Raw genomic sequence first — 24,170 nt, forward strand, 5'->3', positions numbered from 1 at the left:
AACACGAGTAAGTTTTTTTTTTATATGGTTACACTTGTTTTTCATAAATTAAAATTTTTTTTTCGCTTACATAGTCTTAATACTTTTGCACGATACTTTATCTTTTGTTTCAAAGATTTCTAATACGCGAAATACGTTAAGAACATGTATTTGAAAGCATTGATGCGTGTAAGTGACTTCTAGGTGTCATGAATAATTCACCAACCTCATGATGACTCCTCAATGACGGCATATGCGCTTTAATCATCTAATTTGTTTGTCGCAAACTTTTACCGTGAAAAATATTTTTCTTTGGATAATTATTGAAGTTGTAATCGATGTTTTTTTTTGTGCAAAAAATCATGGTGACTAGCTTAGTACACTATTTTTTAGTTTAAATACAAAGTAAATGATTCTAAAGTTTATGAAAAAAAGCTTGTATGTGATAGTTAAATTATTTTTATAATTTATTGTTATTTTAATTCGTGATATTTTTCAGCTCGGACCTGTTGAAAAAGCAGTTCTTGAACAAGCGATTAGAATGAAGACAAAAAGCACCTATGGACCTACAAGAAATAAGGTAGTTTATTTAAACTGTTTTTTATAATGTATTAGTGTTTTTGTGAGCGACCGCTTAGCAAGATAACAAGATAACAATTGAAATGAGTAAAAATGTAATATAATAATTAATTAACACCAACGCATTTTAACCAACAAGTTGCTTTAAGGTGATGTTGATAAAATATAACTGTAGATTTTTGTTACAAAACCAGCAAATGTAATGTTATATAAAAAATAAATAAAGTTATAGTAGTTCATAAAAAAATACCACAATCATTTAACAACACAAAAGTACAATTTTAGTTTCTTTGTTTGTTTTAAAATACTGAAGTAACAAAATAAAAGTTTTTTTAGACGTTAGGAAAAGAATGTTATTTAGTGTCTAAACAAACTGCTTTTTAAAGCAAAACTACAGGGAAAAAATAAGGGTACAAAACTATTTTTTCTAAAGTAATTAGTTGACAATTTTAGTTCCAGATACTACTTGATAATTTCAGATTTTATGTGGGTAGAAAATTTAAGATTTAAGATTAAGATAAAGTTCTCAAGAAAATTCTTGACTACGTATACTTATCTTTTTTTTACATTCCCTCAAGTCACTAGTTAGTATAAAACTAGATGTTATTGCTAAAGCAATGAAGTTTATTTTAACAAAATTACAGAACCAAGAGTTTTAAAGATTAGATTAATCTTTTTATATTATTATAAAAGTATAAACAGGATATTTAGTAACAAAACTTTACTGCAGATATTTTTTACAATGACATCATAAAAACGCTATAAGGTTTTTAAAAACAGCTTTTGTTGAACTTATTGTTTTTAATTTTTTTTGTTTTATCATAAGTTTAGCAATTAATCTAAAAGAAACCTTTTTTTGCTAGATAAGTTTAAGCTAAACAAAATCGTCGACTTTATTATTATTTATTTAAGTTTTTGAATAGTTGAAGTACTTAAATGGATCAAAAAGTTCTTAATTTAATTAATATTCTTAGGGGAGATATTTAAAACAGTCAATGAATTTAAAAAAAATTGTTTAAATACTTTTAAGACTTTTAGAAATAGCAAAAACTACCTTTTTTTTACTTGATATGAAGATAGCTAAATTCATTCAGATTTGATACTTTTAAGATTTTTAGAAATAGCTAAAACTACCTTTTTTTACTTGATATTAAGATAGCTAAATTCATTCAGATTTATCTCAAAAAATGAAAACATTTGAACATTTCAGACTGGTCGAAGTTTGTAAACCTCAATATTTATTTTAAGAACAACTACATAAGCGCTTTGAGCAAAAATTCAAACTTTCTAACAATGAAGTATTGTTTTAGGGATAACAGTTTGTTAAGAATTGCAAAATAGTTTTGGTGGTCAGTCATGTGCAAACTATAAGGCGACATTGGACAATACTATAGTATGACGTCACGCAGCAAATAACAAAGTTTTAGTCGTTTCAAGACAAGGTTTAAATGACATAACAAATTTTATAATTTTTTAAGTGCTGCAAACGACTAAGTATAAATAAAACTTTTTAACCAAAAACAATTAAATGTTTCCTTGTAGCTTTCAAAAGGAAGTGTCTAGCTTTAATTTAATTAGTAAGCAAAATTATTCATAAAAAATTGATATTTATGATTATTAAAGAGGAAGTACACCAACTTAAGGAAATATTTTTTACAATAAAGAAGAAATAAACTTTAAATTAACATTGTTTAAAATATCTGTACTTTTAAAATAATGCATTTTAGTTAAGCAATACAAGTTTGAATTTTCACAAAGTGTTTTGACACAAAAGTTACTAAAAAGTTTATCAAACAACTTTAAACGCACAAACTTGTTTTAAATGTTCATGTAAACTTTAGTTCTGATCAATTTTCATCGAGTTTACAAAGCAACACATAAATATCACTTTACTCAAGTTACTTTTTTATTCTAAGACCAAAGAGCTTTGAGAATAACAGCGCATCAACTGACCTAAAACAAAAGTAGCTAATTGTTTTTCATCAATTATATAAATAAAACCCGAGCAGTTTATATAACGGTGGTTATAATTAGGGCAGGGCCACTGACGGCGTCTAATAGGTGAACTTAAACACGTTATTCCCATTATCACTCTGCATTTGGCTCATTACAAAGCATTTGGCTCCTTTGTACCAGAATGACCATCAAATGAGGTCTTGAACTCGCAATTGACTTTTAACTCGGGTTTATTGTTACGTCACTGTGGCTTATTATCATGCAAGCAGATAATCCAATTATGATATTATTTGACACACTACAATGTATATTTTAGAATATTTTTTAAGCAATAATGTTTATAAAAAACTTGTAACTTGTCGAATGCAAAAAATCAAATGTGTTTTAAACTAAAAATGTTCATAAAACACTACACCTGTTGATATTTTTTAAGTATTACAGATTATTTTTATTATCGTGTGCAAAAAATAACACTATCTGCTTAATTTAAATAGCTCGTTAGGCAGTAAAACTCTACAATTTAAATATTTCATAACGTTTTATGGTTTTTTACAGTGATAAAAAAACTTGTTGTATTCCATCCTTAGTTGAAAATATATAATTGTTAGCAATTGTTTTTGCAATAACTTGCTGCTTGTTAAATAGCAAATAAATAAAAGTTAGAAACAAAAGTTTTACAATTGAATACAGTCTACGTGACTAGAAATTATCAATGTTTGTTTAAAGCTCTGCTTTTTGTTTGCCTTTTAAACGTAATAAACATTTCACTAATAACTTTTTGGCTAGGCTGGATCAAATATTTAATCAATAATTATTTTATTGTCTAATTAAAAGTTTAACTTTTTTTATCAAAGATTTATCTTCAAAGTATCCTTGTAAGTATTTTATACAACATTACTACTGTATATACATAGACGGAAATGTAATAGTCATTTGAACTAAAACTTATTTAGAACTAAAATAAAATAGCTTTCTAGTTTGTATGAATTACAGCTACTAAAACTACTCTTTACCATAACAATAGCAAAGTTTACTGGGAAAAACTTTAAAATAATGTTATATTTCAGACTAATTTTATTGGCTAACTCCAACGTAAAGGTTAAAGTTTATGTAGTGTACCTTGAAGTTTGATTCATTCATTGAATTAAAAAAAGATTTTATAAGTAAAATTTTTAGTTTAATAAAATCAAGTAATTGAATTTATTACACTGTAATAAACAACTAAATAACTCAAATGTTATATTTGGATACAAGTATAACATATAAAATAAAATATCATTACATGTTTAATCATTTTTAAAATTTACAAAGTTTTTAGTAGTTTGACTAGATATATTTTCTTGAAATTGAAAAAATATATATCTTTTGCTTGAGCCTAGAATAAGGAAATTAAAAAAGTTTAAGTCATTCATGCAATAACTTAAACCTCACTTCAAAAAATAACCAACTTAATTACTATTTAAATACACACTTTAAAAAAGTTCTGATGAATGTACTTACTTACAAAAGTTTAATTTGTTTTAAATTTACGCTTAAAAAGTTCTTATACCAAGCTCTTTTTTTTAAAAGACTGTGGTTGTTTAACCCAACACGCGAGCTAGTGAAAATTTATTGTTTATTTTTTACAAACTTTTGCTCTGTCTCGTCGATTTACTTGCTCATTTGTTAATTACACACAGCCAGATGTTGCAAAAAGCAGTAAGCTATTTTACCTTTTTGTGCTAAAAGTACTCTTTATTAATTAAACACCAGTTTTGAAAAATTAGTATAACAGCGTTGTTTTTAAGGTTAATGTTAATAACAGTTTTTTTCACTAAACTGCAAGATACTACTTTTTGTTGATTATGCGTTATGAGTAACATATAATATATGTTACTTACAAACACAACTTTATCTTAATATACCATTTTTTTAGTTATATAACTTAAACTTTTTTTTTTGTTAGAACAAGAAAAAAAACTGTTTTTTAAACAAAATAGTATTTTTTACTAGCTTAGGAACTATGTTTTAGCATATAAACTGAAGTAAGTAAATTATTTTTTGTTTATGTTTTTCAAAACTTTAGGTTGTAGATAAATAAACTAAAGTATATATTTTTAGCACACTAAGAAGCTTTATAAACCAAGTACTAGATACTCTCCATTGCAAAACAAGTTAAAAAAATCAAACATGTCAAGTGAAGAAAAAAGTTCTACATCATTTTTTTTCCAACGGTAAGTTGTTCTTTGTTTAAATTTACCTAAAGTATAAAGTGTGAAAAGTTTATTTTTGACACAAACATTTGTTTTAGTTAAATTTAATCATTTGTAAACTTTTATGTGAAGTGCAATCACTGTATTTCAATACTGTGTTTTTTGTTATAACTTTAAAATATTGAAAAAATTAATTTGAGACAACTTCCAATTAGCTTTTTCTACAGCTGCGAGAGAAAGCGACAAAAATGTCGCTGAAAAGCAAAAACCAATTCCCTTGCCAGTGACGAAGGCGTGACGTCACAATCCAAAGCTCGCTTCAAACCTTACGCTGTCCCATCGAACAAAGTAGAGATGCAAGGACCTAAAGTGTTTTCGGGAACTGACGATTTGCAAGTTCCTTGTCTGAACGTCCACAACGTGAAATCCGATCAGATGACTCCGTACAGACTCAAAGGGGCGGAAGATAATGAAGATAAAAAAGAATTTTTAACAGTAAGTAATTCACGTTATTTTTTATAATTGACAGTTTTAAATAGAAATAAACTTAAAACTTACTCTAAATCATTTCGTTTTATATAAGAAAGTTTTTTTCTTTACTTTTCAAACGTGTCCTAATAAAAGTACCCTTAGAAAGATACAATAGTTTTGTTATTGATTTTGGTTAAAATTCAAACTAACAATATGAGTCGAAAGGGCAAATTAAAGTAAGACGAAATGTTGCTGCAAATTACTCTCGGAAAAACAAGTACGAAAAACTTTTTTTTTTTACTTGAGACATCATTACTTTTCTTCAATGCTGCCTCGACGCTACTACTATTATACGAAGGGTCAATAAATCTGCTGAAGTTTTTCTCTTCCTTTGCCTCGACATGTTAATAAACTGACTTTGACAAATGGCTATTTAAATAAAAACTTTAATTATTCATACAGGCTTCTGTTTGGCTATAATTTGTTGAGTTTATTACATAGGTTGGAAATTATTAATATGCAACCTAATTATGAAAGTTATTAATAGTTTTAAAAATTTAATCACAACTTTTTGTTGTATGTTTATGTCGTATGTAATTGTAAACTTTTTCGTAGAATCAATCAGAAAAAGAATCAAGCAAGTTTAACAAGTGATGAAATTTCAAGTAGTTCAGATGACAAAGCTTCAGATAAAGATACAGATTCGCCGCAGAAAGTCGAAGTCAGCTTACCGGATCCACTACCAAGCTATATCATCAAAATAGACACGCCTGCACCAAAAGGTTCAGTGTTAAAATTTTCTCACTTATTTTTTAATTAGTATATGATAATTGACTTTAGCTCTACCACTATTTTAAGTATTTAACTATTTTTTTCTACATTATACATTGAATAAGTCACAACAATACAATAGCAATGGTTTGTGAAATTTTTGAAGAAACTTGTTTTAGACTAGTACATTAAGTACTTAAACTCAAAAAAAAAAATTAACGTTTTATAACTTTTTAGAATATTGTTTATTTAAATTTTAAAGCTTATGCACACTGAAAAATTTAATAAGACGTTTACAAAAATTTGTAAAAAAAAATACTTATTCTTACTTTTAAATTTTTAGTTAACTGCTAACAAAAATAAAGCAGTTTTTAATTTAAGTTACGGATTGTGCTTACAATTAGAATAAAACCTACACTACTTTAGTGTACTAAAAGTAATTGTGAACATGTGCAGTGTACACCTTGTATTAAAAAGCAGAATTATTTTCTTAATTGACCATTTAATCGGCTTATTTGAATACTTTTTGAATTAACTCTGTTATATTTTCTTAATTAAATCAAAATTCCTTTAGTGCTTAAGGGTAAAAATGTACTATTAAAATATTAAATCATGCCTAAAATTTTTAGTAGTTATTGTTTCTAAGTTTTATATCAGTAGGCTTTTTACATTTTCTGAATGCTTCATTTCGATAAAAAACTGTTTAAGAATTTGTTAAAAAGTAAAGGATACTGTTTTAGTTTCTTTCTAACTTCTAGTAAGTGGTCTATTAAAAGTAAAAAGATAAATAAAGTTAATATTAGTTTTCAAAATTATGTTTATTTTTGTTAAACAAGCCACTATAACATAGCAAGATTACAGCTTCAAATTAAGTTAGATAAATGTTTTTTATAACTAGTTTTCTAAACACATGACTCTACTGAATATTCTACTGAAACTATGCTTAAAGTATTTGTTTTTCATTAAGAAAACTTTAAGTTCAACATTGAAAAATAATGGAAGACTCCAAAATCGATTTTGTGTAGAAACATTTATTTCCACATACTTTAAAACACATCGAAAGCTTAACACAAACAAAAGTGCATCATTTATACGCCAAACTGCGGGCTATCCAGTAAATAATAAATATTTTTCCGACTATCGATTTCTCAGCTTTTAAATTGCCTTATAAGTCATTCATGAATTTACTTACCTCAAACGGAATCTGTTCAAATAACCTTTTGGTCACCATCCAGATTAGGTGTTTTGATAGCTTTCCAATAAGGCTTTATTGAGACGCACTCAACTTAAGTATGCTGTCAGAATGACGGATAGCTTATTTGAACTGCATCTGACATATTTTTATTTCGAATATTTTCTTTCGATTTTTGTTATTCGAATGGCTTTTTTAAATAAAGTAAACGTTTTTATATTTAAAAGTCATACTTTTGTGAAAGTGATAGTTTCAACTGTAAAGTATACTTAGTAGGTTATAAGCATGTTAGTTAATTATATTTAATGATTTTTTAAATAATTACTTTAAACTACTAACAACAATTAAGTAGTATAAACTCAAAGTATAAAATTTATAAGCTCATTATATCTAACGATAAACACAAACAACCTTTTCTTTTAAAAAATATACGAGTCAAGTAACATAGAATTTTAAATATGTGCAACTAGTACGTAAAATAAACAAAACTTTTAATACTTGATAAAATAAGCATCTTGCAAAACATAAGTTTAATAAATTGTAACTGAGTATCTTACGTCAAAAAGTTTTAATACAAACTATTAAGCATTATAACATTTTAAAAGGTATAAGTCTGCATAACAGTTAAAGGGTGCATCTTTTTAATAATTGATCAGGTTTACACAATGAAAAAAAAAAAATTTTTTACTTAAATTAAAAAGTAACTTGGGTTTTTTAAAAGCTTTATTTCTTTTTTTCTCCATAGTAAATAGACAAAAATGAACAAATATTTTAGCATAGAGTAGTAACATTGTTCTAACGTTCGAAAGCATTGAATAAGAACGAGGCCAAAGCTAACAAACACTAATCTAAGTTTAATTTTAGACATTTTGTAATTTCTAAATAAAGTAAACACATGCAGTTCACAAAGACTCGTTGTACTGCAAGGTGTGCGACGTGCACACCAATTCAGACAACCAGATGAAGCAGCACCTCGCCAGTGCCCGCCACAACAACACCATGCAGGGAATACCCCACGTTGAAAACATTCGCGAGAAAAAAATTAAACCCAAATCAGTCAGTTGTTAAGTTTTGTATTAGTTAATCTTATTTTTTTATAACTTTATTATGTGGTTATATTTTGTTATGTGTTTTGGTAATAAGTGAAAAATGCTTAATGAAAGATTTAAGCTCATAAATTTTACTCAATTTTCTTAATGTTACTTGTATGGCAGATTTTTATTCATAGTTCTACAAAAGAAACTCTTCACATTTTTTTTTGAACTTTAGTTTTTTACCTGATAAATAATAAAAATAATTGAAATGACAAAAATAAAGTTTATAATTAAAAAAATCCATATATACCTTCAGTAAAATATCTTTACCATCATAGTTTAAGTGTAAATTTTAACTTTACGAAACGCCACTGCAAGTTAGATGAAGTAACGAAAATTTAAAGTGTATGAAAAATTAAGCAGATATCGATTAGAATATTGTAAAACGAGTTAAGTGCTTCGTTAGATAAGTTTAAGGTTAATTTCTCACAAGGGAGTGCTTGCTTTTATTTACTCAAAATCGTTTTTTATTGCTTTTTTAGCTTTGAAAAAAGTTTTATTTTGCTATACTTTAGAAATCTTTAAAAAACTAATTTTAACAATTTTCGGCTGAGTTAAAAAAAGTATTCATCTAATAATTTTTACTATAACAATCTTCCTTTTATATATAATTAAATATAATAAATATACTAATGATTAGAAAAAAATTTATTTACTTTAAATATACTTTTTTATACAGACACAATACCGATGCACTATTTGTAATGCGATTTGCAACTCTGACATTCAACTGTCTCAAGTTAGTTTTTTGTCCTTTTTTTCAATGTACTTGTTTAAAAGAACTAGATATGTTAATAAATGCTAAAAATCAACGCTTTTGTTATGGAACTGTTTTTCTAAAACAGCTTAGATAAAAGATCAATTTGATTTTCCAAAGTTATTTGTTGTTGCCTATCCGAATAGTTAAATTGAATTTAGTAAAAACTTAAAGCTTTTTTTTGTTTTTTACTTACAAAATTTTTTACATTATTTTTTTATTCAGCATTTAACCAGTGGTCGTCACACTGCAACACTAAAAGGGGAAGCCCCTAAAAGATGGCACCCGTACGAGAGAAACCCGATGATTTCTAAAAGTGGCGTCCCCTTGGTTAGAATATACTTTATTTAAAAACTCAAACATGCTAAAAACAACTAAGCCTTTAAGAACTGAAAGTTTTGACGGTAAAATTTAGTTTTTTTTTTCTATCCAAATTTTGTGTTATGTTGAAAGGAACCAAGTTTATAACGACTCGAAACTTGCTGAAACAGTATTTGTTGGTGAGAAATCGATTGTTAATGTTGAGTTTAGGTTTTTTTTTTTAAACTATTAAATATTTTTGTTTCTTTTAAAGCTTGAATGAAACAGCTTCACTTAAACAGAGCCAGCACAAACAGAACCTGGTCTACCTGCAGCAACCTTTCGCCCAGCAGCCGGTGTCGTACCAACCCATGCACCAGCTCATACCCGCCCAGCTTCAGATGGACCAGCTCGTCCAGCCCACCAAAATCGTGTACCTGACCCCGCAGCAGGGACAGTTCGCCCCCATACCTTTCACGTACGGAGGGGCGGTCCAACCCATGAGCGGGCAGCAATTGGTGTCCATCGTGCCAAACGTCCAGCTTCCTTCCTAGTTTGCACCCAACTCGTTTCACATTTAGTTTTACCTAGATTTTTTTTTTTTTTTAACTTCAAAATTATAAGCGAGTAGCGAAAATTAAAAATGTTCAAGTTCTACCTGAAGAGTGTTAAGTTTAAACTTGAATTAAATTGTACATTTTATTATATAAAAATATAATTCGAAAAGTTGTTTTAACAATTAATGCTTTTATAAGCTATTACTTTTATTCTTTAAGTTTACATAAGGCTTAAAAAGAGTTATATTTTAGTTTCCATCAAACTAGGAATTGTAACTACTAATAAATAGTTTTTATAACTTTGTCTAAGGCATATTTTTACATTTTATATTTTGTGTTTTGTTTTTTATACTTTTTACAGTGTCTTCATAGTTTTATTACAATTTGTTAATTATTACTTATATATTTTACTTAACTTGTGGCCATTATCTTTTGATTACAAGTTGAATTATAAAATAATCCAGTTTATTTGTACTAAAATTTATGTTTTTCTTTATTTTAATTTAAGTAATGGTTATAAGCTTTTAAACAGTGTTCTAGTTTTTCAACATTTTTAAGTATATCTCGGCATCTTTTAGTTATGAATTGTCAGTTTTAAATAAAAGTTTCGTGCACTTAAAGTACAATTTTTTACACTTAAGGTATTTTTGAGTTTTAATATATTTTAATAGCCATACAACTGAAAGTTCTTTGTGCATAGAGTTTTATTTTTTTGTTAAACATTTTTTACAGGTTGTGATGAATTTGTGTTTACGTACTTTTTTATTATTAGTAGTTTAAAAATTATTAATAAAATATGCATAACTTGAACACAGTACTTAATTTTCTATAAAGTGTAAAATATATTTTAAAACTATTTTACGATTATTTTTTCATAAATTTTTTTATGTACGGTTTCTTTCCTACATCAACTTTTTAAAAATATTCTACATAAAAACTTTAACTAAGGTCATTAGTGTTTTTTTTTAATGACAGTAATAGTTTAAAAACTTTTTCAAGCTTTAATTTAAGTTAATAAAAGTGTTGTGCATCAATGTACTTTTATCTTATGTTGCCTTTAGTTAGACAAAAACTTTATATACATTTATTTATAAATACTGACAATGAAAACAACGTTTTAAAAATTTAACTTTCACTTAACGTTAACAAAAATAAAAAGGTTATTTGGTTTACAAATACTAAAGCAGTTTAAAACATTTTTACGTATTAAAGCTAGTAAAATCCTCACAGCTTTAGTAAATGACGACCAATCGTTGTATTTAAAGATTAGTTATTTCTACATTGTTGTTGTTTCTATAACAAAGATTACCAGCGAATGAAAGTAAAGAACAAGCTTCTTTTTATTTTATTTTAATGCATAATTATGTTTTACATTTAACTTTTCTCCATACAAATTAGTAACTTTCGAAAAAAAGCTTTATTTTAAAGTATTTAGATTTTAGTTGATTTATGAAGCTAGACTTAATAAAGCATTTGTTTAAATAACAACTTTAAAAATTTCGGCTGTTTTAAGATATAGTGTTTTACTTTATCTAATTAAATAAAATCAAGTTAAAAGACCAACACTATTTTTTCTATAATGACCAAATAAAAAACCACAGCTAATGTAAATGTATATTGAAGGTAAACTGAATCGTAATTTATAAATAATTGGTGCTGTGAAATGTCAAAATTGTTTATAGCGGTTTACATGCGAATACTTATGTCATTCAAATGTCGTTAGCATTCAACATAGGGGCTGCAAAATGCTCAGATGTTGGAAAGATTTTTGATGTAAAAAATAATTGGTAACAATACCTGCTAATAGTTGTAAACATTTATTTGACCTTTAACTTAAATATGACAAACCCATAATAAAATTGTTTCAAAATTAGAAAAACTCTAACTTTTTTATTGTAAACATATTACAACAATTTTCTTTTCAACCGGTCTTTACTGATAAATACTTATATAGATAAGTTGTTGATGCTACTTTAGTTCCGTTTTAACTTTATGTATTACTTCATGATTTAGTTATTGTAAAACTGTGCTTAACCAATATACAATATCAATTCATAAAATTTAAAAATATCAAAATATATTTAATTTTAGGTATATATAAACACTTTTTGCTTGTTGTTTTAAACATAGTAACTCAACTTTTAAATATACTTAAAACAGGATTTTTACTATTCTAAAGATTTTTATTTTTTTCATTCCCTGAAAAATCTCTAGTAGAAAGGTTAGTCCTACAAAGTATATTTGAAAATAACTTTTTTTTTGATTATATAACATAATTTTAGACTTAATTTTTATATAATAACTTAAATGTTTTTCTTGCTTTATTTTAAATATTCTGTTAAACTGGAAAAATTAAGTTTTTTTTTTCTATTGTAAAAAATAAAAATATTTTAAACCCTTTAATTTTGTTACATTTTTCAGACAATAAAAAATTATACACTTTATTTCTAAAAACACTGTTTATAACTAACATGTTTAGTACCATACCTTATCTTTTACAAATCAAACAACTATTTTTTGACTAATTTAGAAATTTAATAAGTTTTAAATAATGAAAATTTAAGCGAACGCATTGAATAGAATTTGTAATAATTTTTCACTAAATCTAATGTAAGATAGTTACAACCTTTACATAAAGTTTACAAAACATAAATGGAAACTAGATGTAGTTATTTCAATTTAGTTTATTAAAAGTATTAGACTTGATATAATTATTTAAAAGCGTTTAATTAAAAGTTTTTTTTTTTGAAATACCCTATTCAAACCATTAATGCGATTTTTTTGCCTTTCTGCATTCTGAAAACACACGAACATTTTATTTGCACATTTTATTTGCTATTTGAAATCTTTTTAATTTAAGTTTTCTAAAAGAAGCTTTAGTAGGAAGGTTAGTACTATAGGTCCCTTTAAAATATAACTTGTTCTAGATTATGTATAATTATTTTAAACTTACTTTTGATACAATGACTTAAATGTTTTTCCTTACTTGGTTTTTTACAGTCTAATAATTTGACAAAACAAAGTATTGTTTTCTATTGTTGAAGAAAAAAGATTTTAAAGCCTATAATTCTGTTGCTCTTTGCAGACGATAAAAATTCATACACTTTATTTCCAAATAAACTGTTGATAAATAACATGCTTACTTTTATAACTTATGTTTTACGAAATGAAAAAACATTTTTCGACTAATTTAGATATGTTACAAATATTTAATATATAACTTTTAAGCAAACCTCAGTTAAAAAGAACTTTTAATAATTTTGTACTAGCTTTTATGTAAGATAGTTACAAACTTTACATAAAGTTGACAAAAAATAATTGGAAACTAGCCATAGTTATTTTAGTTTAGTTAATTTAGAATATTAGACTTAATAAAATAATTTTAAAAAATTTAGTTAAATAAATTCAATTCATGAAATACCCAACCCTATTTAAACCATTAATGCGATTTTTCGCATTTCTGCAAAAACATTTTTTAAAGCACACGAACGTTTCATGTGCAAGTCAAACACATTATGCAAAGCAGTTTCCTTATTAAAAGACTTTAGCCTTTGTATAATCTCATAAACTTGACAGGTACGTTTGAAGTGATTATATTCCGCTGTTGCGGGGCCTTGAGCGCGTACTAATTGGACTTAAAACTTGCAGCAGCGGTGGTAGTCGAACAGAAAAAAAAGTAGCAATTATGTTGCTTCGACACTTCTTGTTACGTCATAATAACAGCCCACACAAGCAGGCTGAATTATTCAGAGTGCATGCATAAATACCGTTTTTTGAGGACCCGTCCAAGAAAAAGCAAAAAGCTACCTGTCTTATAATTTGATGTATAACTGATTTTAAGAATTTTCTTTATTTTTTAAGCTACCAAAACATTTAAATTCAAAAGAGACAAAGTTTTATTAAGCGTTTTAAAAGATATTACAACTTTTTTTTTCCATTTATTCTCAATTATTTTGTGTCTAAACAGATTAATAAGAAATCTTTAATTTAGTGACAACGACTCATAAATAATCTTTTAACTATTGACATAAAATTAATAAGCTTAATCGAAAATAAATCTATAGTAACTAAAATAATAAAAAACTCGTTTATTAACTTATTTTTGATGAAAAACAACCCCGTAAAAAAATATAAGCGAGTGTGTAACATCAAATTGTTATAATTTCTACAAACTGCGCATATTTCTGACAGCAATAAATATTTAATTGTAATTCCATGTTCGTATTAGTAAAACACAATGGTTTATTTAGCATGCTTGGCGACACGTAAGTAGATGAGCAAGATACTTGACAATTGAGGGCTTATAACAAAAATATACGGCTTGTTCTCAACAAAACTACTTTGTATTTTTCGTACAACTGCGTAAACTCATGATGAAAACCGATTTAGTAGACAAAAGGCCATTCAGTTCTTACATATGATATTTTTGTTTTATTGACGCGAAATAAAATTAATTTTACGCTGCAAATTTTCAAACAAGCTAATTGGTTTTACGTGTTCATAACGCATTTAAAAATTAATACGGTCTATAAAAATAATCGTTTACTTACGTATGTTTTGCGAAAAACAATTATAAAAAATATATGGTGAAATGTTAAACACATGCAAGCTTCCAACTGAAACGGCTTTGAAATATTTTTAATGTATATTTTAAAGCTAAAAATTTTAATATTTTCAGAAATCTTTACTTAAATTACTATGTATCTATATTTTATACCATATTTTTTATTAGAAATTATGTTTTAGCTTAGTTTGTAAATAAAGAAACTATACTTTAAAAAAAATTGATCGTTATTGCTGAAATATCAATACACCTCTTTAAAGTTTACAAAAAATCAATTTCATATGTTTATTAAAAAAAGGTTTTGTCGAGACTCGTAACAAAATAAATAGTTTGTGTTATCAATCTCAAAATAAAAGTTTAAGAAAATTTTCATATGAAATTTTGACCTTTAATTTACTAAAATGGCACTTAGCTTAAGCAAAAATATCTATTAAAAGTTATTAATAATTGATACCAGCTTTATAGTATTTTGATCATCGTCCACTCTTTTAAAGTGCGCTAAACCTGCAGCTATAAAAACTTCTAAAAGCAGTCTATAGTAATTTACTAGATAAAATCTTTGTACTCACTAAAAATTTAATATATACTTCTGTCCTAAAAACTGATTTTTAATTATAAATAACTTAATATAACTTAGTAATAACTATCAAATTTTAGCTTTCAAAAAAAAAATGTATAACACTCTTATTGCAAAATACTTTAGTATAACTTATTGTACAGTAAAGTAATTTTTATGCACACATTTGTTCAAAAAAGAATTTGTTTAGATAAATTGTGTTAGATTGGTTCATAAAAATTGAAGAAAAGTTATTCTAAATAACCTATGATTGCTAATCATGTGAAACATAAACATTACACTAATTTATCATTTAACTTTTGTTGCGTTACACCGTTTCCCTGCAGAGCAGTTCATCAGACGCAAACAAAAGCTGAAAAACAAAAATACAGGGGAAAAATATGCTTTTCCTAATATTTAAAAACATAAATATTTACTAGCATACTAACAGTTACACAATTCAAGACTAAAATTATTAAGTATGTTTCTTATTAAGTTTAAGTCTTACAAGCTTTTAAATTGTAGGAATTGTATAGTTTAACCTGTACTATTATTAAAACTTATTTTATAAAATAAACTATTAGATTTTTACTTTAATAATGTATAGCCATCGATTCAAAACCAAAAAAATATAGCTATTATTTATGAAGTTTTAGTAAAGCTTTTAAACAATATTTGAAATGTAGTATAGTTAGTAAAATAATTAAGTTTTTCAAATATGTTTCTTTTTTTTTATTCAAACATTTGTAAAAATTGGGTTAAAACATTCTATGTTGTATACTTTTACTTTTGATTTAATCTACTTTAACAACTAACTTTTAAAACTCGAAATTCCGCAAAACAATTAAGATAAATATCATATGTATTAATTACTTGTAGTTTTAGTTGTAGTTTTGTAATTTAATTTTTGGTTTAATTATTAATTTTAATATGACGGTTAATTTTTTTTTTGTTTATATAATAATCAATAAAAATTTAACAGAACTTTTGACAAAAGTTCGGTAAGGACTTTGCGGCATTATAAATAAAATTTCAAAAGTTTATTTCTTAAAACAAAATTATAATTATAATTATTCGACAAAAGCTTTTGATGAAAGCAAACACAAATAATAGTGCTTTTAGAATTTCTAACCACAAACAAATAAATATAAAGGCAGCTGGAAACGACTATCCCTACAAACAAACAGGTATAACCATAAGAACAAACTTTTTGTAAAAGTTACTGTAGCATCATTGTTTTTCGGTTAGAAAGGTATTTTATACTAAAACCTTTTTTACTAAAAACTCTTTTTAAGTTACCAGGAACTACAATGTTAATTGTTTTTGATTTTTCAAAGTTTCTTGTATCATTATTTTCTTAAATTTTAAGTCTTTGTCTCGCTTGATGTAACATAAAGTAAGAAACATCTTGAAGTATTGTAATAAAACTTATAAATACATCAAAACTTTCGTAAAAATTCAAGGTTTATCTAACTTCTATGCATTTAAAATGTTAATGAAAGTTATCTCTATTTTCTAATATAAAGTAACTTTCTACAAATAACTTTAGGATTTTAGCAAAATTTGTCTATGTGTTTGTAAAAGTTTTTGTTTTTATAAAAGAAACAAAAACAGAAAATAGGCTATCTTTATAAAAATTCCAAAAACTAATCACATTTGCTTGTTTACAATATACAAATTTATGTAAGTCCCTTTTACTGTTTCAAATTCAAACTATTGGTTTAATTAATTTTTATTAAAAGATCAAAAAATGTAGTTTTTACTTAAATAAAATTTTAGTAAAGCGTTTAAACAATGTTTGAGATGCATTGTAGTTGGTAAAATAGTTTGTTTTTTTTAGTTATGTTTCTCTTTCCTTCATTTAAACATCTATACTTTTGATTTCTACTTTAGACTTCTTCATTTTAGATAAAATTGTGTTGAGTTACATAATGAGTTTAACGTGTTTTATATTAAACCTCATATGTACGCATTTTATAGAATATTTAACAAAACACACCAGTATTATCATTATTAAAGACTATAATAAGTCTTTTGTTTTATTTTTAAGATCATTTTCGGTTTAAATTCAGAGCTCATGTTTTAATATAGCTTTCTCTTTTTTGAGCCAATAGTATAAACAATCATAAACGGCTTCATTTTGGTAAAAATAAAGATACAAAAAAATAACTGCTTAGCGTGAATTTACACTGTTTTCTTCTAAGTAAACTATTTTCTAAGTAACTTGAATACTGTTTTTTTTAGAATTCTAAAAGACTTTTTAAATACGTAAGTTTATAATTTATTTTAAAGTACATACTGACTTTATTTTATATACATTTAATTATTTTTTCTATATTTATATAAGTCATAACAAGGAAATAAGAAATCAGATCACTCTTAAAAGTTTTTTTTAGATAGAAAAATCTCTAACATTCTAATGATGCTCACTTAACTAGTATTTTTTAATTTAATTAAATGAAGTTTTTGAATTTACAGACTTGTAGTTAAAATTAAGTATGTGTTTATTTTGTTGCCACTCTAAAGAGTTTTTGTGACTTGCAACAATTTAAGCTGAAACAAGACAAGCAAAAATCTAGTTGTACACTTGCTCCATTGTATAGTTAGGCAACATGGTTTGGGCTGTTTTCGAAACTATGCTCTGCGACATCTAAACATTACTTCTTATAGTATTTAAATAAGTAAGTGTAAAAATTTATAACACTTTGTCTTCACGATAACAAAAATTGATTACCATATTTTATTTAGTATCTTATTTTAAATATTTAAGCTTAATAACTAATTTTTATTTAAACACTAAAGTTCTGACCAGTTATTGATGACGACTTTAGATAAAAAATAAAACAACTTTCAAAATTTTATATGTTTTTTTAATGACTGGGAACCATTTAGCTTCAAAGTTTCAAGTTCAAATTATGACCAAACTAATTAGTATACATAATGATTCATTACTTTTCTTATATCTGCTAACCTAATGGCTATAAAGGTTATAAACTAATATAGCATGTTTAATATTTATATAAAAACTAACAGTCTTATTCTAGCTTGTTTAGATTCATGTCGTTAATCTAGAATAAAATAAATGTGATATCAGAGTCGACTTTGTACTTTTTTCAGAAAAAGTCGACACTTCACATTTTAGATTTTCCTTTAAAAGAGACAGTCCTTGCCATAAAAAAAGTTATAATTGTAAGTTTATACTAACCAAAACAAATTAATAAAAACATTTGAAATTTCAAATTACACTTTAGCTCTAACTTTAGTTAATTCTACTTTTCATTTTTTTTTATTTATTACTTTATTAAATCTTAACTTTCTCTTTATTTTTAATTTTTGATTAGCTTTTTTTAAATACTCGAATCTAAAAAATAGTTTCAATTATTTTAGAAAAAATCAAATTTAAAAACTTAAGTGAAATGTTTTAATAAAATAGAAAATAAAGTATTTTCTTAAATAAAAACTTAAAAAGTATTTTCGCATATTTAGTTAAAAGATAGTTTGATAAAAAATATAATAAATAATACAACATGCTTATATAACAATTAATTAAGTAATTTAAAATATAACAATAAAAGATTAATCTACACATCTAAAAATATTTTATCAGTTTAAAAGTTTTACTTAGTACTATATGATAAACTTTAATAGATATGTTAATAAATTGCCAGTAAATTTGCAGAAAAATATAAATTTTAAAGACAATAAAATAAGAAAACTACTTAGTTTAATATAAAAAAAGTCTTTATGTTTTACCTGTAACACTTATAATGAAAGTTAAAAAAAGAGAGTTAAATAAAGTGTTTTCTTTAAACTTTAGTTTTTTTTAATAAAGGTTGCTAAAATGATTTGGTATTTTTAAAATACCCCTCGGTTCTCTATATGTATTTATCAAACATCCACTGACAAACGAGCATACGAGTCGTACTCAAAAAAAAATCAGTAAAATCACTCACACAAAATATAAATGGAAAATAAATAGAAGGCTACTTATAGAAAATGAGAAATAATCTTTATTTCCTCTTACTAAAATCCAAACTTGGTCTTGTAGTTTAGTATGACATATCTGTGACATCATAAAAAAACTTCATCTTTTTTATAGTTGTTATTTTCCAAGCTAGTGATGCTAGCAATTAAAAAAAATAAGTTATTTTCATGTGGATAGTAGTCAACATAAAAAAACCACATAAAAATATAGAAGTTTATTGTGAATAGATTATCCATAACTCTCACCAACAACCGAACAAAACTTTCTTAAGATAAGCGAGTTAAAACTCTTAGGTAACTAAACTAAATCATTGGCAAAAAAAAAGATTATTTTGAGTAAAATACTATATTATCTTAAGCTTTGTTTGAAAAGTATCAATATTTAGCTTTCAAACATTTTTAAATATTAAATTTATACAAATACTCTATCTAAATAAACTACTTTAATAAACTACCTCAATATGTTTGCATGATTTTTTTTGTAAAAAGACTTTAACATTATTTATTATTGATTTTTTTTAAGAGTTCTATAGTGTTCTTGACAACACATTAAAGGTATCCGTAGTATGGGACTCAATACCGAAAGGTTCTTCGTGCACCAGGTGCTAGGATCAAATATTTTGTGCGTGTTTTTTGTCGTTCAATAAACTATAATGATAAATAATAGTAATATTAAATTGATAATAAGTGTAATGAACAACTCAAATTTTAAGCAACAAAGTTTCGCTGGTGTATAAGTTAAATTGAAACTTTTCATGATTTTTTGATTAAAACAACAGCTACCCACGAATTTTTCCTGTCCTAGAAGAATCATTGTGTTTTTCAACAATTTAATACTTTTTTTGGTGTATTTTATCACATTAATCTTAAACTTTCTTGTATACTGTGTTGCTATAAGTTAGTTTTATATGCATAAACATGTTAAACAACAAGTTAAGTATCTTGATAGATTAAGCATACAAACAAAAATTTATTAAATTGAAATCGCCTAGCCTAATTTTACTTATGATTTTAATTTTCTAGTTTTAATTTTTTCCTATTTTCTATGCTACTGATTTTACAATGAATTACTAATCTATTTTCATTTCAATTTTCAAAAGAGATCATATTGTTTTCTTTTATAACAGTTTATAGTAAAGTTATTTGCTGAGGAAAAGTTCTACAAAAAACTTGAGAACTAAAATTTAAAAAAAAAGTAAACTGTTTGCTAACTGATTTCTACACGGGTCAGTTTTGAAGGAAGTTTTTTTTGCACTAGTGACAGTTTTGCATGAAAGTGAAAATATTTTTAATATATATAAATAAATGAATAAACAATAACAATACTAACACCGACCAGGGATAAGGGTAGCAGTGATTTTTTTTGAGATCTAATAAAAAATAGTAATCCTAACATAAAAAATAAATAATAATTATAATTAAGACAAAAAAAATCACAATAACAATAAATGATCGACAAAGGGTAAAGCTAAGGGGTAACAAATGATAGTAAAAAAAATAGTATTAATTAAAATACAGACCTTAGGTAAGAGTTAGGGGTTACATAAATAGTAGAATAAGTAAAACAAAATAAACAAAAATGAAAGTTTCAACACTTACTAAACTGACTCCGCGCAAAAGTGTCTCTTCGTGCATTTCTGACACCTACCCAAGTTATTTATCTGCAAATAACATTAAAAGTATCAAAAAGACACCCCATCAATATGCACCAAGCAATCTTAACTATTTTAGATATTCAATCAAAACTCTTAGACCGAATTACGATGTTTTACAGTCGAAATAAAAGTCTAGGATAAATTTTATTTTGTATTTAAATCGAAAAGTTAGCTAAAATATGCGTACATTTGTTTATGGTAATGCTAACAAAACTATTAACAAATCGAAAAGCAAGGCACTTGAGTTTTTTTAATTCAACCAGAATAGCTTTTCAAAACTGTTTTTTTTTTTATTTCCAACTTAAAATTTTTAAGAAAACATATAAAACTTAGCAAGATATGGATTAAAAAAGTTTTTATTAGTAAAAAACAAACAAAATATATTGAAAATATATCGAAATCAAACAAGTTGAAAAATTAAAACTAAGAAACCAATCTTTTTAAATCCAGTAATAAAACAGCCTCACTTAAAAAAGAGCAGGAATAGTATGTATTTAAGATAAGGAAAATAACAAGAGAAAAAAAGCAACTTAAAATAAAAGGTTTATTACTTATCTTATTCAATTTCACCGTTGCTTAAAAATATACCTAGCTCTGATATATAAAACAAAAATATACCAGCAAAACGCAGTAATTAACAAAAAAGTGTCAACATAACAGCAACATATGTTAAAAACTATATATGTTGCTGTTAAACAAAATATTAGCATATTTATGATGTAAAAAATCTCTAAACTTGCTTGTCTAAACTAAAGATGAAAATAATTTTCGACTAATGATTGCTAAACCTATACAATTCTAATAAAGTAAAAAACACTATTCTAATTTTTTATTTTTTTTACGGAAAACCAAAAAAAAAATGTATAGCTAGATTTCAAAAACTTTTATTTGCACTTCTAAACACTCTTCTACACAAAACATTTATTCAATTTGATACCTGAAATCAATGTATAATGCTTTGTTTTCAATTATTTTGAAGTACCCAAGAAAATGAAATAAGCATCCTCCTCAACTTTGCATAAACTAATTACCAATCAAACTCACATACTACTCCTTTGTTCTATTTATTAAAAACCCATGTTAATTTTTTGCATGGTAAATTAAAATAAACTAATTTTTATAGTTTACTTTCAAAATAAATAATTAAATTTATGAGTATGAAAGGTAATAAGTTTTTTTGAATATATTTCTCACCTAATTTTTAAATTATAATTGTATAAGAATATTCAAATAAAAATCACACTAGACGTTTTGTACTTGTTATTGTTTATACTTTTAACAAGGTGTTTTACAAATCAAATATTTCTAACACTTATTTTTATTCGATTTTGTATTTTTTTATAAATTCTTATCACAAAATTTATAAGTACATTTGTATGTTTATAATTTTTAATCAATTTGAAAAACTTACTACTGTTCAAAAAATTGATAGTTTTAATTTTAACTAAACAAACTTAAGTAATTAATAAGTTATTTAAACATTTTAATATTTTATAGTTTTCATTAACACTAAGTAGACAGTGGAACTCTATTTGCTTTTTTTCAAAATAAATTTATATTCTTTGTATCGTTATGAAACAAAATTACATACAGTTAAAAAAAGAGTACTTTAAATCAGTCTAAGGATTTTTTTCTATTATTTAAAACCAGCTGAATCTGCTTTCTTTTTTGTTGTCATTTAATTATACAATCAGTTAGTTATCAATGATTCTTTTTCATTTCTTTAAAAAATAGTTTTTTTTTGGGTTTAAAAAAAAAAGTAAGAATTCTTAACAAAGCTAATTTTTTTACTTATCAATATAGTTTTTATTGAACGACAAAAAGCGCTCACATCATTTGGTTCTAAGACCTGGTGCATGAAAAAACCTTTCGGTTACCGAGTCGAACACCACGGAATACGGATACCTTTTAACGTATTGTCTAGGACAAATATACTTTTTTATATTCTACTTAAAAAAAGTTCTATAACAAAAAAAAAAATTACTCTAAAAAAATTAGTTTTATAGTCCAGGTAGCTGAAAAAAGGTTATTTGTTTTTAAGTTCAAACTTTTAACCTTGTTTGTTACATCTGTTAACGGAAATATATAAAAATAAAATAAAAGCTATTTATATTAGTTTTTTCAAAAACTTACAATAAATATATATTTTTTTAACAACATATTTAAAAACATGTGTGGGTAAAATAGGGAAACTAAATGTAAACCATTTAAGTGTCTTAAAAGCTAAAATAGTAAAAATTGCTACTAGTAAAAATTGTTTTTAATAAGATTATTTAAAATCAGTAAAAAGAAGTTTTAAATTGTTTAAAGTGCACAGCTTCAAAGAAAGTCTCCTAATTCAACCCTACGAGTTTAAATAATTAAGTCTTCTAGAAAGGTTAATATGTGTTTATAAATGTATTTTAATTTAATTTAGCTCCAAAAATGATTAATTAAGCGTTGAGAATAGACCGTTTAAGACGAATGCAAAACTAGTCTTCATAAGTATTTAAATTTAAAATACTAAGTTAGTTCAGACAAATCTTAAAAACCATAGGTAACTTATTATTTTTTTTTATAAGTTAGTAAAATTTTATAGAATTGGACTATTAAAAGATATAAATAAATAAGTTAGATTGTGCTAGCTGCAGAAGTACTGTTATAATTTTATTTGCTAGGTTTAGTTTATTTTAATTTAATATTAACTAACTTTAAATTTTCATTTAACAAATAAAGCTCAAAATCTTTTGTATTTTTGGGTAAAGAAAAACGATTTAGATTTAAACTCTTGGTTAAAACAACTTAGTGGTAGGTTTAAATTCTGTACTGCTGTGTTGCTATTGTTTCTCATTAAGAGAAACATAATAAAATAAGATGTTTTCAAAATAGCCGTCCCACAAAGTTTAAAATTAAAAAAAACTATACATTGATCACAAATAAAGTTATGACTTGACTATTTATTTTCTACCTACACTTTTACATATAAAAACCCATTTTGTTGAAATGCATTTGACGTTTCGAAATAAAATTTTGCAGCTTTTCTATTGGTGCAATTGAAAAAGGTGCAACATTTGACCTAATAGCTAAGCTTAATATTTGTATTGGAGTTATATGTTCAAAATTGTTCAAAATTTGTATATTTTTATGTTAAACTGTGTGCATGCAAACAGTTTTTGAAACTGATTTTACTACACCTAATTAAAATTTTCTTATGCTGTATAAATAAAAATATTACATTTGTTTTTCTTTTTGTCTATTTTTATTATGTTTTTGATTTTGATTATAATTTGTATTTTAGAAAAATCATCAATTATCTCTCATCTTTTTTAAATAAACGTTATTTGAAAGTTAAGCAAGCTAGTAATACCATGTTAAGCTTCACTTGTTTGAAAAACTTTCACTTGGTGGCTTGTCACTTGGCAAATACCAACAGAAATTAAAACAGAATAAAAAACTACAAAGTGTTGAATTAAGTATTTACCAATGCTGCAACTATAATCCAACAATTTACTTTTGTGGCCCAAATGTTCAAACTATAAGTTAACTAAAATCAATAAACCATTGCCTCACTATTGCTTTCCATA

At 25.1% G+C, this 24,170-nt stretch overlaps 1 protein-coding gene across 1 annotated transcript; it reads left to right on the forward strand.

Annotated features, from left to right (window-relative positions):
• The first annotated feature begins 8,082 nt into the window (after positions 1-8,082).
• Positions 8,083-9,876, forward strand: LOC145846375 (uncharacterized). Its single transcript, XM_082953188.1, has 4 exons — positions 8,083-8,196; positions 8,914-8,973; positions 9,217-9,321; positions 9,594-9,876. Exons 1-4 carry the CDS (start codon positions 8,101-8,103, stop codon positions 9,843-9,845), a joined length of 513 nt encoding a protein of 170 aa, XP_082809314.1. The 5' UTR covers positions 8,083-8,100; the 3' UTR covers positions 9,846-9,876.
• Positions 9,877-24,170: the final 14,294 nt, after the last annotated feature.

Source organism: Thalia democratica, unplaced genomic scaffold (assembly GCF_965202585.1).
Source record: "Thalia democratica unplaced genomic scaffold, ktThaDemo2.hap1.1 HAP1_SCAFFOLD_420, whole genome shotgun sequence".
Taxonomy (NCBI): domain Eukaryota; kingdom Metazoa; phylum Chordata; class Thaliacea; order Salpida; family Salpidae; genus Thalia; species Thalia democratica.